Here is a 12,242-nt window from a genome sequence, read left to right on the forward strand (position 1 = left end):
CATCCTCCCTGTGTGATCCCTACCTTGCCTCTGGCTGTGTGGGTGCTGCTGAGAGAGCGCTCTGTGTGCCACTCTGGAGCTGGTGGCCTTTGTGACATGACTGCATTTTGCCTTCTGAACGCTCAAGTGCACCCAGTGCCTGTGTGGGAGAGGAAGGGTGAGACTGGAAGTGCTTGGTTTAGGCAGGGGTGGAGGGGCAGACATAGCCAGTGGGAGGATGGATGTCCTGCCCCGCTCCTTCAGAGCCTCCAGGATCAGAATGTGAGGGTGTCACCAGCATCCTTGGTCACTCAGGTCCTTTTCCCAGGTCACCTTGGAGCCACTGGGTGCAAAACCCTTCTTCCTGGTGAAGGTGGACAGTCACAGCTGGCATTGGTGTCAGGCCCACTGGTTGTCCTCTTGTTCAGATGGTTCAGGCAGAGATCAGGCCATGTATGGAAAAGGAAATTTTCCTAAGGCAGGTGACAGTGACAGCTCTGATCCCTCTCTCCCAGCCATGGCGGGGAAGGCAATAGGGATACAGGAGTTCTCTGGCTCCTTTTCCCAAGCAGAGCCACTGCCTGTTTGAGCTTTGCATTCCTGACCCAATGTCCAGGCTTTCATCAGGCTCAGTCAGTTATTTATCTGCACAGGCAGGCTGTGGGTTTGAAGTCATCCTCTTGGATGCCCCTGAATATTACTATATGTTGGACATTTCATTTTTTTCCTCTTGCCTCTGAAACTTTCTTTTTAGTTTAGGGATGCATTGACCTAAGTAACAAATAAGAGTTTGTTATGTACATTTTAATGCCATGTAGGGGCAGTTTTGAATTTGTGGTGCATGTGGGGTAAAATTGCCTGATACGTAACTGGTGAAAACTCAGATCTCAGCTGCAAGAATTGGGTGTTTTGAAATGCCACTTGGCTCTTTAGCAACATGAAACAGCTCAGGCATACGGAGAGTTACTCTTGTGTCACACCCCTGGCTGTGTTTGTAGCTGGGGTCTGGAGGAGAGGGAGGATCTGTGCTGTCCACTGCTCATTTTTCAGTCAATATACTGGTGCTCAGGTAGACACTGAACTAGAGAGAAGCCCTGTGGCAGCCTGTGCCCTTCTCTGGTGCATCCATAGGCTGTCTCTTCACCCCATCAGCACATCCAGGTATGGGTCTCCACTTCAGCCATTTCCTTTCCTGCTTCACTTGGCATCAGAAGGGCACCTGGCCTGAGCCAGGCTTTGTCTGCAGCCCTCGCTCCAGGTCCCCAGAGTGTGACATGGTGACTCTTCCTTCCTTGGTGTTAATTGCTCCCATGTCATCTACATGGAAAATTCTCAGCATTCTTCCTGCTCTGTATTTAGATGGGATTTATTTTGGTCTGTCCTGCTTTCCCTTTAGCTGTGCCACCATGGTCTAGGGCCAAATCGCTGTTGCTCTGCTCAGTCACAGGAGCAGGGTGCCCCTCATGGGTGCCTGGGACAAAGCAGCTCTGTCTCACTGGTGCCACCCATCCCACCAGTCCCTTTGTCCTGTCACTCCAGGCCCTGCTGAACAGTCTTTCTGCCTTTCTTATAAGCCCCTTTTAAATACTGCAAGGCCAGAATAAATTCTCCCCAGAATCTTCTCCAGGCTGAACAGTCCCAGGTCTCTGTCTCCATAGCTGAGGGGCTCAAGGCCTTGAATAATTTCTGTTCCCTTCTCTGGACTCGCTCCAGCAGCTCCACACCCTGCTTGTGCTGGGGCCCTAGAGCTGGAAGAAGTAGCTTCATGTGCCACACCCAGGAGCTGCTGGAGCCAGGAAGGCAGGAGGAGCTGCTCCTGCCTGGAGGTGAGAGGATGCACTGAGAGCTCTGCCCTGAGGGGAGGCAGGATGGGTGTTGCAGGGCTGCAGTCCCAGCAGAATGGTAGGGAGAGAACCCCATTACCTGGGTCCTGAATCCCAGGAATGTTGGAGAATCTGTAGGCAAACAAGGCTGCTGAGTTGACCAGTAATCTGAACATCCAAGGACATTCACATTCTGAGTGTTTGCTGCTTATCAAATCATCTCTCCTTCAAATAAGCAAGTAGCAGGGACTGGGAATATACATTTTCCATTCAGATTCTCCTGCAAAGTCGTGGGGAAGTTGTCATTGTGTTTCTGCTCCCAATATATAAAGGCATGGATGCTCTAATAGCTCTTGCTTCCTCCCCAGCTGCTCTGGCAGTCTGTTGTACCCAGTATGGGAAGTCTGGACAGCCCAGTGAAGGCAGGAGCTGGCTGGGAGCAGGCAGCAGCACAGATGTAATAGCTTTTGACTGAGTTACAAAAAGAGCATGTGAAGAGCTGATGGTAGGTTTAAGAGAGTTGAATTTTAGTAATTTTATTATTTTGCCCCTCCCATCAGAAGTATTGAGACATCCATCCAAGTCATGAGAGGAATAACTAATGTGTGAGCTTAAGCTGAATGGAAACCACAACCAAAGGATAAAAGAGCAAAGGAAAGGGCAGAGCTAGGAGGGTGGGATAGGCAGAATGTTCTGGGTATGGCCTTGGAAGCCACCTTGGTTCAAAGCAGATATTTTAACTGAGAGTGAGTGTGGTAAAACTTATTAGTGTCCCTGGGAAGGTGATATCCCATGTATTGAGTAATGGATACAGGGAGGCTCTAGGAGAAGCTTCAGAACCACTGAAGCTTGGCAGATGCTGCTTCTCCCTGCTGTCTGTGGAGGCCTGGCATGGCCTGGGTAAGTTTCCTTGGAGAAGGTGCTTGTGCTGGTGGCTGAGGGAAAAGGAGAGGTCTGGAAGCAGCCACAGCTTGGGCAGCCACGTGTGGGTGGTGTTTTCAAGGAGGAGAGCTGGTAGCACGGCAGAATAACCAGGAATGCCCTGAGGCATTCCCATGGGGACTGGGAGGTATCCTGGGAATGTGGTAGTCTGCCCGTGTGGTGGTCCACTGGAGTGCTGAGGCTGCACTGAAGGTTCATTGCATGGCACTTTCCAGCTTGATCTGCCATGAAATTGTATTAAAATGTAGCCTACAAAGTAACCAGAGCTTTCAGAGTATTCCCTGTAATTTAGAATTTATTGTAATTCAGGTATCTTTATTATTGTTGTAGTCAAAATTGAACGAGACTGTTTCTTTTGACATATTAATTATTTTATTTTTAACTAAAGAAGGCAGACTGAGGTTTCTCGTAAAGATGACCTGCAAGACATAAAGATGTTTTTTGGTTTTTTTTGCTGATTTACCTCTCTGGATAACCTGCTCTAAAGTTTGAATCACTCATGTCTGGCTCAATATTGCTTTCTATGAAAGACATTCTGGATGGTTTAAAGCCTTGTAACATAATAGTTGCCTTCAAGGGATGACCAAAACCTTGTTAAGAGGAGCTTTGTTAAAGCACATTGTTTTTGATAGTTTCTTAGGTTTGGCAGTCAGCAGCTGGTTGGGGAGAGCAGTTCTGGTAGATGCTGCTAAGCCTCACTTCCCCAGGGTGGTGGATGAGATGTTGATTCCAGTTCTTATGATCCCTTAGGAACAATTTGGCTGTGAAAACAGAGAAAGTGAGGCTTTGGGTTAAAGAGATCCCAAAGCTGAACAAAACTAAATAAATAAGACAGTCATAATTATTCAAGGTGTTTGTGCAAAAGGAAAAAACTCAAAGCATTGGACTGTGATAAGTTGCCATTTCTGATCACCTTTTACACTATACCTCTGTAAAATCAGTGTTTTAAGTGATTCCTCAAGCTGTTTCTCTGCTGGGGTGGATGGTTACCCTGACCACAAGTTTGCCTCTGGAGCTGTGCCAGGCTCTGCCCCTCAGGACAGACTCAGAGTTCTTAGTAAGTTTGCAGATGCTTCTCGTTGCTTCTTGCATGGCACAGAGCTTGACTGGTCCTTGTTGCCGTTTCAGCCGGAAAGGATAGATCCCAGCGCATCCCGGCAAGGCTACGACGTTCGCTCAGATGTCTGGAGCTTGGGGATTACATTGGTAAGTGAGGGGCTTTGCCTGGGTGCACTGTGCAGTGTGGAGGTGTCACACGTGGGCAGCACAGCCCAGCTCCTTTGTGTGCTGTGATTGATGTGGCTCTCCCTGGCTCAGCAACAATCTGAATGCTTTCCAGGTAGATGATTGTCCTGAGCTCCTGCAGATGGGTTTGGCTGCAGCTGGGTTTTGTAGAGAGCAAAGATGTGAGCAGGGAAGAGGGCTGTAAATGAAGTTGGATTGCAAATTAATTTTGTGTTCAAAATCTGAGATGAGGAGGGGTGCAGAGCAGAGCAACCTGCCTGTGTGAATAAGCCTCTGACAGCCCTGGCAGCTGCTGTGCTGTGGCTGCACAGAGACTTCAGTTAACCCTGGATTCTGGAATTCTGATTCCTCACTGGCTTAATCACAGCCGTGCTAGCTGCACACATTGCTACAGTGAGAAGCTCTTACTTTCTCCAGGCTGTGAAGCAGAAGAGAAAGTAGAAGCAATAAGTATGAACCAGTAGCTTCTATTTTAACCACTGATGTTTAAAAAAAAAATAATTTTCATTATCCTGTGAGGAGCAGGGAGTTGGGTTTGGAGATCCTTAAGGGTCCTCTCCAACTTGAGATATTGCATGCTTCTGTTACTCTCATTATCCATTTTCTCTAGTGGTTGTTAGGATGCTTGGGAAGGATTTTACCCTCTTACACTGGTTTGTTTTATAGTCAGTGGAGGAGCAGACATGGCCAGCATGGAAACGTGGCCTGGTCAGGGTAAATTTCGCCATGCTCCTCACACAAGCTGCAGAACTTACTGCTGGGTAAAACCTTCTGTCTGCTTAGAATCATATAGGGAACAGGATGAAGAATCTCATCTCAGTCTTCTGGGGGGTTCAAGGTCGTTGCAGACATTTTCTTGCCCTGACTGAACTTACCTGATGTAAACTTGCCTGGTGCTGTTGCTGTCTCCCTGCAGTATGAGCTGGCCACGGGGCGATTCCCCTACCCCAAGTGGAACAGTGTATTTGACCAGTTGACACAAGTAGTGAAAGGAGACCCACCACAGCTGAGTAACTCAGAGGAAAGGGAGTTTTCCCCAAGTTTCATCAACTTCGTCAACTTGTGGTAAGCGTGCTGAAAGTGATGCTGAAAGCATTTGGAGTTGGCTTGTTTTGTTGGGTGGTATTCAGCAAGGGTCATGTGTCCAGCACTTCTGGCTTTTTTTCACATTTGTGCACAAGCAGAATGGTGAGGACCTCTCACATTTTAGTGATCTGGAGGTGATGGGGGCTTTGTCTGGGTTGGGACTGAAGGGCAGACCTTGGAAACTGCTCTTCAGGAGAGGAATTAGAAGAAAACCTCTGAGAGGCTGTGCTAGACAGAGGCATGGTAAGGATGGGGGTTTCCACAGCAGGAAGTTTGTGTGACTGTGTAAGGGCCTGGCCTGTGCATCCCATTCCTTGATGTGACACAGGCTTGGAACAGACCTGCTCTTTGCCCTTTCTTCTGCAGGCAGAAACCAGAGACACCTGGCAGTATTGTCCCATGGTTGGGCAGAGAGGATCTGTACTGTCCTGCCTTTTTCCTGATGAGGCCAGGAGCCTTCTTGCCCAGTGCTGCTCAGCACAGAGACTTCCAGGACCTGTGCTGAATTGTTGGGTTCATGTCTTGTGTCAATCATATGTTGAGATCAAGGCTGGAGATGGCTTCCCACAGGCAGGACCTCTGCAGTACAGTCAGCCCCAGGTGGAGAGTGTGTGGTGCTGCACAAGGGGCTCAGGGCAGTCACAAAATCACAGACTGGTTTGGGTTGGAAGAGACCTTAAATCTCATTCCTGTCATGGGCAGGGACACCTTCCACTATCCCAGGTTGCTCAAAGCCCTGTCCAGCCTGGCCTTGGACACTTACAGGGATGGAGCACCACAGCTTCTCTGGGCAAGAGACATTCAAACATGTCAATAATGTTAAAAAATTTCTGGTATTTCTTTCAGCGCTGTGAATGCCTTGGTTGAACATTTTTCCCCTTCAGTCTGCCTTCCTACGTTAGAAGTTTCTCTGGAGTCCCTTTCCTGGTGCTGCTGCTTACAGTGGTTCAGCTTTAGGCTCCAGAATCTCCAGTGCTGTGCCTGGCTCCAGCTGTCAGTCCTGAGCTCCTGAGCACCAGGATCCTGGGAGCCAGAGTTCCTACACAGGAGCTGTAGTGCTTCTGGTGCTGCTGGTGGCTGCACCAGGCATGTAGTGTTTTAGGAAGGCATTAATTGGCATTTCAGAGCAGAGCTCTGTCTGTGAGCTCCAGTCCTGCCTAGTTGCCTTATGAACATTGGAGGAGCAGATTGGATCCCCCAGAGAGCCTCACTGGGATCAGGAGTTGCTGTTGGGTGGCAGAAGCCTGGAGAGGGCTGTGTGTGCCCAGTCACTGTGTTTGTGCTCTCTCTGCCCTGCAGGCTCTGTGGGCAGGTCATGGGCAGGGCTGACCTTGGCTGCTCTGATGGCTGGAGGCCACACTGTGGTGGTGCTGGAGCTGGAGAAAGACCCAGCTGGAGCCCCTGGGGATGGAAATGCAGCTGTTGGGAATAAGAGTATCTCCCCTAGTTTGGGAAAGGTGCCACATCCACCCATTCTCTTCCCAGTGGCTCTCGGGGCAGGGGCTGCAGTGTCACCCTCGCCCAGCCCGTCTCCTCTCCCCTGCCATGTCTCTGTGACAGGGCTTTGGTGGCCTTTGCTGCCACTCACTGTCCCTGCACTGTGCTGGGCCAGGTATCAGTGAGTGTCCAGGTGCCAGCAGAGCCTCACAGGAGGGGACACTTTCAGCTGCCCTTGGGCAGCCATGTTACCTCTCTGTTCCTTCCCAATGGCTCTGGCCTGTTTGGTGCTGGATGTGCCACCAGTGCTGGGGATGAGCCAGGAGGGGTTTGGCTGTCTGCTGTCAGGCACAACCTCAGCCACTGCCTGCACAGCTGGGATGGCTGTGAGGGAAGGAGGGAGGGAGGTTGTTCCTGTGCTCACTCACAGGGCAGGGATGGGGTTTCCAGAAAACCAAAGGTGGTGAGTCTCACTGTGACAGGATCATGTCCTCTAACAGTTCGTTTTTGATGTCTGTAACAATTTCCCTGATCCCACGTTCTCCTAATTCTCTTTATGCTTTCTTTAGCCTTACAAAGGACGAGTCCAAAAGGCCAAAGTACAAAGAGCTTCTGGTGAGTTCTCAGCACTGGCTGGGTGGCTCTGCTGGTCACACAGCTGGAGGAGCACCACCTCCATGCCACTGCTGCTGGCCTGTGGTGATGGCCAAGATTCTGGGTGTCTGTACAGCAAGGCAGGGAGTCAGCAGGGGATGTGCCCAGTGGCAGTGGATCAGTGGTGCAGTGGCACCATGGAAATTCTCCCTTTACTCAAGGTCCTGATCCCATGCCAGAGCCCTGCCAGGTTGCTGGCCAGCACTGTCATCTGTCAGTGCCTCCAGCACAGCCTGCACAGGGCTGGGCTCAGGCAGAAGTGAGATCTGAAGGAGCAGAGCCTTCGAGTAGGGCAGCAGCAGGGCCTGCCTCTGGTGGGGGTGCTAAAGGAGAGAGGGCAGCAATGCTTTTGGCTTGGATCAGTCACATGTGGCAACTGTGCACCGTCAAGGAGTTCTGGGCACCTGGAAGGCACCTCTTCAGAGGCTGTGGTTCCACAGCCAGCCCTGGGTCTGGTGGGGTTTCACATCACCTGATGTGAAAGGAACCTTCCTGGTGTTCTCCAGAACCTCCCTGATGTTAAATCCCAGCTGCTCTCATTTGGGTCTGGCCAGGCAAGGCAGAGGGTCAGAGCTCAGGAGAGTGGGGCTTGGGTTTGACCTCTGCAAGCCACCCCCTGTCACCCCTGTCACTCTCCCCACTGTGACAAGGCTGATGATGAAAACTCTCTTGAGTATTTCAGTAAATGTCAATGCTACAGAGGAGCTGCTGATTCTGCACCCTCACTGCCTCCTGTCCTACCTCAGTAACCTCCCACCCCATGTTAAAGAGATGGATTCCCAGTGTGGAAAAGCCATGGACCAGGCTGTGTCCTGGTGTCCTACAGCCACCACAAACCGTGTTCTTGCACTAGGCAAATTCACCTGCTCAGCTTTTATCTGACGAGCTCATGCCAGGAGAGTGGCCATAACTTTGCTGTTTTTTATCTGATTCCAGAAACATCCCTTCATCCTGATGTATGAGGAACGCACAGTGGATGTTGCATGCTATGTTTGTAAAATCCTGGATCAAATGCCAGCAACTCCCAGCTCTCCAATGTACGTGGATTGATACTGCTGCTACATCAAACTCTAGAAAAAGGGCTGAGAGAAAACAAGCTGTAAAGGATTTTCATCACATATTGCAGTGTTTTTAATGCTCGCCCAGACACCATGTGCAATAATATTGGTGTTATTTCCATCCTGTCTGTATACTGTTGTCACATATAAAGTGCATCCTTGTAATACCTGATCACACAGTGTTAGTGTTGGTCACAGAGAGACCTCATCTTGCTCTTTTGTGGACATATTCATGAAATGTGGAAATAAGTACATTTATTTGTTGACCGTGATTGGATAGCACCTAAAATTCATTTCTAGACTCAAAACTTGGAGACTTCTCAGCAGCTACTGGAAAGATTTTTCTCTCAAACTCTTCCAATTGTTGTTTCAAGTAATAATAAAAAGCAAACAAACAAAAGTTAGGCGTTGTCTGTCTGAACATTAAGAGACTTTGCCTGGAGGGAGAAGAACTTGCTTAACCAACAAGATGCTTTGCCTTCTGGAGCTGGAAAGGCAAAGGAGAATTTTATTCTTCACAAAGTGCAATAGATTTACTGCTATGAAATTCTGTTGCTTTACAGTCGCAGTGTACTTTCTGGGGACAGTGTGCTCAGCTGAACTTCCTGTTAAAGAGAGATCATGTTAAATATAGTGAATATGTCTTTACCAAAAATATGTTGTGTTGAAAGAGGCTAACATTAAACTATTGAGATGGGACATAATGTATTCTTCCTCCTTTTACCAAGCCAGCCACTCTTCACTCTTAACTAGGTGTCCTGTAAATTGTTACCTGGTAAGATAAGACCTTTGACCTGAAGAATTATTAAACTACTTGATTGAATTTAACCTGCTTGTTGACCTGGTTTATAGTGCACAGTGCTCACCACCCACTGGCTTTGCTTTGCCTTCACCCAGTGCCGTCCACAGAGGCTGCTGCTGCATTCATGGTCCACCAGCCACTGGCTGTGAGTTCTGGCCAGTGTTTCTCATGTTCCTGCTGTCCCCAGCCCTGGTGCTCCTGCCTTTGGCCCAGCCCAGCCCTCCCAGCCCCGTGTCCCTCACGAGTCAAACCTCTTCCTTGTCACCACTGCAAGCAGGATGGAGGGGTGGCCCTGGCTGCCACGGGGCTCTGTGCCTGTCACGCCCTGCTGAGCTTGCTGGAGATTATTCACCACCACCTGGATATTGAACCTCTTCTGTGGCCTCCATAGCTCCTGGTGCTGCACCTGGAGCAAGCCTCTGTGAGACTGTTGGGTGCAGAAGGAGATGAGGTGGAGATGAAAGAGCATCTAACTCCTCTCAGCCTGCCCAGCAAAGCCAGGGAAACTGTCATCTTCTGCTCCAGTTGTAAGTGAAACGGCGCATCAGGCTTTTCTGTTTGTTTAACTGACATTTTTCAAAGATTAATTTTTCCTGAAAACTTTTTTCCCCCAAATATTGCAGTTTTGAGGTGTTTAGTAGCGCACCAGGGATAAAATGGAGGCTGCAGGGTCTCTGCTTTCCATTTTGAGCTGTTTGGTTTAGGTGTTCAGTAGGATTTCATCAGCGTTAGAGCAGCTCCTGCCAGAGCTCGGCCACAAGCCTGGATCTGGATGCAGTGGGAATGAAAATGCTGTGGTGCTGGCAGGATACCCAGGAAATGGCTTCCCACATCCAACCAAAGCTACCATCTGCAAACCAAGGCAGAGCACTGAAGACCAGCATGTCCAGCCAGGAAGGAGAGCCGAGGCCATGCTCTGGGACACAGCTGGGGTTTGCTGGCTGCAAAGGTGACACATCCTGGTGGCTGCCAGAGCTGCTTCTGCTGGCACCAAGGCTGGCACTGGTGTGAGCCCATGGGATCCTGTGGTCCTGCCCTTCCTGGATTGTGTTCCTGTTGGGCTGCTCATCAGGCACAGCAGCCACCAAAGCCTTCCCAAAACAGCCAAGGCAGAGGTTTCTGCAGTAACAGCTCGTTCCTGACAGCTCTGGTGCATCCTGTGGAAGGATCAGTTAGACCCATACATTGTGTGTCTAAAGCAGTCATTCTGTCCCCACCCTGAGGGCCTTTCTCAGGCAAATACCCAGGGAGCTGTGATTCCTCTCTCCACCCTTCCGCCCCCAGACTGGGACCACAGATGCTCCAGGTCATGAGGGGTGCTGGCTGGGGGGTCTGAAGAGACCCAGATCCAGGAAGGGCTGCTGCTCCCTTCATTTGTTAAAGTCTGACACTTCTCCCTGGTGACAGGGAACCCAAAAACCTTTCAGAGGGCCAGCACGGATGGATCCTCCCAAAACACACGACTGCCTTGCTCTGCCCTGTCAGGATGACTGAGTCTGTGCTATAGTGCTGAACCCATCTCTAGCAGCAGGACCAGTTTGCTGGGAATGGAAATGAAAAGCTTTGAGCTGCCAGTGACAGACAGGGGTAAGTTGCTGTTGTCTGGGTGGCTGTACAGGACAGGTTTAGCCTATTCAACATAGATTATTATAAATTATTATGAGTGCACCATTTATTGCAATGTATCTTTATTTAAAAAAAAAAAAGTGTATAGTGTTCAGAAGCTGTGAAAATAGTGTAAGAACTGTACATTGTGAATCCTGGTTATTTTTTTTCTTGTACCATAGAAAAAATGTATAAAAATATCAAAAAGCTGATGTGCAGGGATGTTGCCTTATTGTCTGTAAAATGAAGCTCAGGAACATAACTGCTTCAAAGAGCTTCCGAATATTTTATCCAGTATCCTGGTTTGACTTCCTCCTCTATTTAAGCTATTATACATGGATCAGAGTGTTTATGTAATAGTTCTATCCTTTTGCCTGCAGGTCAGTTGTAATAAAACTAAGATGCGACTGTGACCTTGTTATTTTCATTTTGTAAGGTCGGACATGAATGGGAAGGTTCACTAAGAGCTGTGGAATACCTGTGTTCCAGGCCTGTCCTCCAGGTGGAAGAGGAAAGCAACCTTCAGATCTGCTTGTGCCAAATGAGACATGTAGGGAGCCCTGGATGTGTTTTCTATCTCTGGAAGACTGCTGGGCCCTCGGTGTGTTTGGGTCCCTCTCAGGCGAGCACTGTTTGCAGCACAGGGAGGCTCTGGTGGCTCAGGACACCTTGTCCCTGTGAGGAGGGCAGGTGGCCATGCCCACACTTCAGGGAAAGGGCAGCTGGTGCTCCCAGCTGTGATGGCTCTTTAGTTTTGCCAGAGCAATCAAGGTCTGCAAAACCCAGATGATCTCAGAGTCCTGGGTAATTCCTATAGCTTGGTGCTGGGATGTTTCTCTTCTGCCTGGAAGCCATGGAGGGCTTGGAATCTGCCCAGTAAAGTGGACAGAACTGCACCCCAGCAGCCCCACTGGGAAAGGAGAATGGTGGGGAAAAGGGCCTGTCCTGCTCCAGTGGGTTCATGGGACAGTGCCAGGAGTGCCCAGCCTGGAGAGGGGAGAGCCAGAGCATCCTGCAGGAGTCACTGGTCATGGCATAGCTCAGGATCAGAAATAGCTGGGAATGGGTGGATGACTGGACACCAGCTCTTGGAGGGTCTCATCACTTGGAGGGTGACATCTGAGAGAAGGGAAGGCAGGGAAGGCAAATGGAGCTGAAGAAGGTCATGCTGTGAAGAGATCCACAGTGTGAAAGGTTCGCATAGCTCAAGCCTGTCAGTGTGCCTAAATTCTGTGTTTCCACCACACCAAGCCCTTTTCTGGAGCTTTTTGTTGCCAGCACAATACTTCAGACTTTTTTGGGTCGCCTGCTATCCTCACTCTTCAGTCAGAATCCAAGATGCCTCATTTGGTGAAGGAAGAAGACAAAATCTGAGCACACACCAGGGAGGGTCCTTCCTGGCTGGGCAGCCACGAGAGAACACAGCTCTTCACTTTATAGCCCTGTGTTCCATGAACAGGGAATGCTCTGGGATTCTGTTCCTTTGGCACTGCCACCTGCCTTTGCATCCTGGGATTTGCCCTGAGGAAGCTGAAGGAGCTCACAGGCACTGGTGGCTGCATGTGAGTCCATCTGCCCATCTCTGCACTGGATTAGTCCCATTCTCTGCAG

At 49.7% G+C, this 12,242-nt stretch overlaps 1 protein-coding gene across 2 annotated transcripts in view; it reads left to right on the plus strand.

Annotated features, from left to right (window-relative positions):
• The window catches only part of MAP2K4 (mitogen-activated protein kinase kinase 4), an 82,300-nt gene extending 73,248 nt beyond the window's left edge, over window positions 1-9,052 (plus strand). For both annotated transcript variants that reach the window (XM_085077978.1, XM_085077979.1), the window contains 4 exons: window positions 3,873-3,950; window positions 4,906-5,054; window positions 7,082-7,127; window positions 8,103-9,052. In XM_085077978.1, coding sequence (XP_084934104.1) covers window positions 3,873-3,950; window positions 4,906-5,054; window positions 7,082-7,127; window positions 8,103-8,216 — 387 coding nt within the window. In that variant the 3' untranslated portion in view covers window positions 8,217-9,052. The remainder of the gene's footprint in view (window positions 1-3,872; window positions 3,951-4,905; window positions 5,055-7,081; window positions 7,128-8,102) is intronic.
• Window positions 9,053-12,242: the final 3,190 nt, after the last annotated feature.

The sequence above is a fragment of the Lichenostomus cassidix genome, chromosome 18 (assembly GCF_008360975.1).
Source record: "Lichenostomus cassidix isolate B80296 chromosome 18, HeHo_3.0, whole genome shotgun sequence".
In the NCBI taxonomy this organism is placed as follows: Eukaryota; Metazoa; Chordata; class Aves; order Passeriformes; family Meliphagidae; genus Lichenostomus; species Lichenostomus cassidix.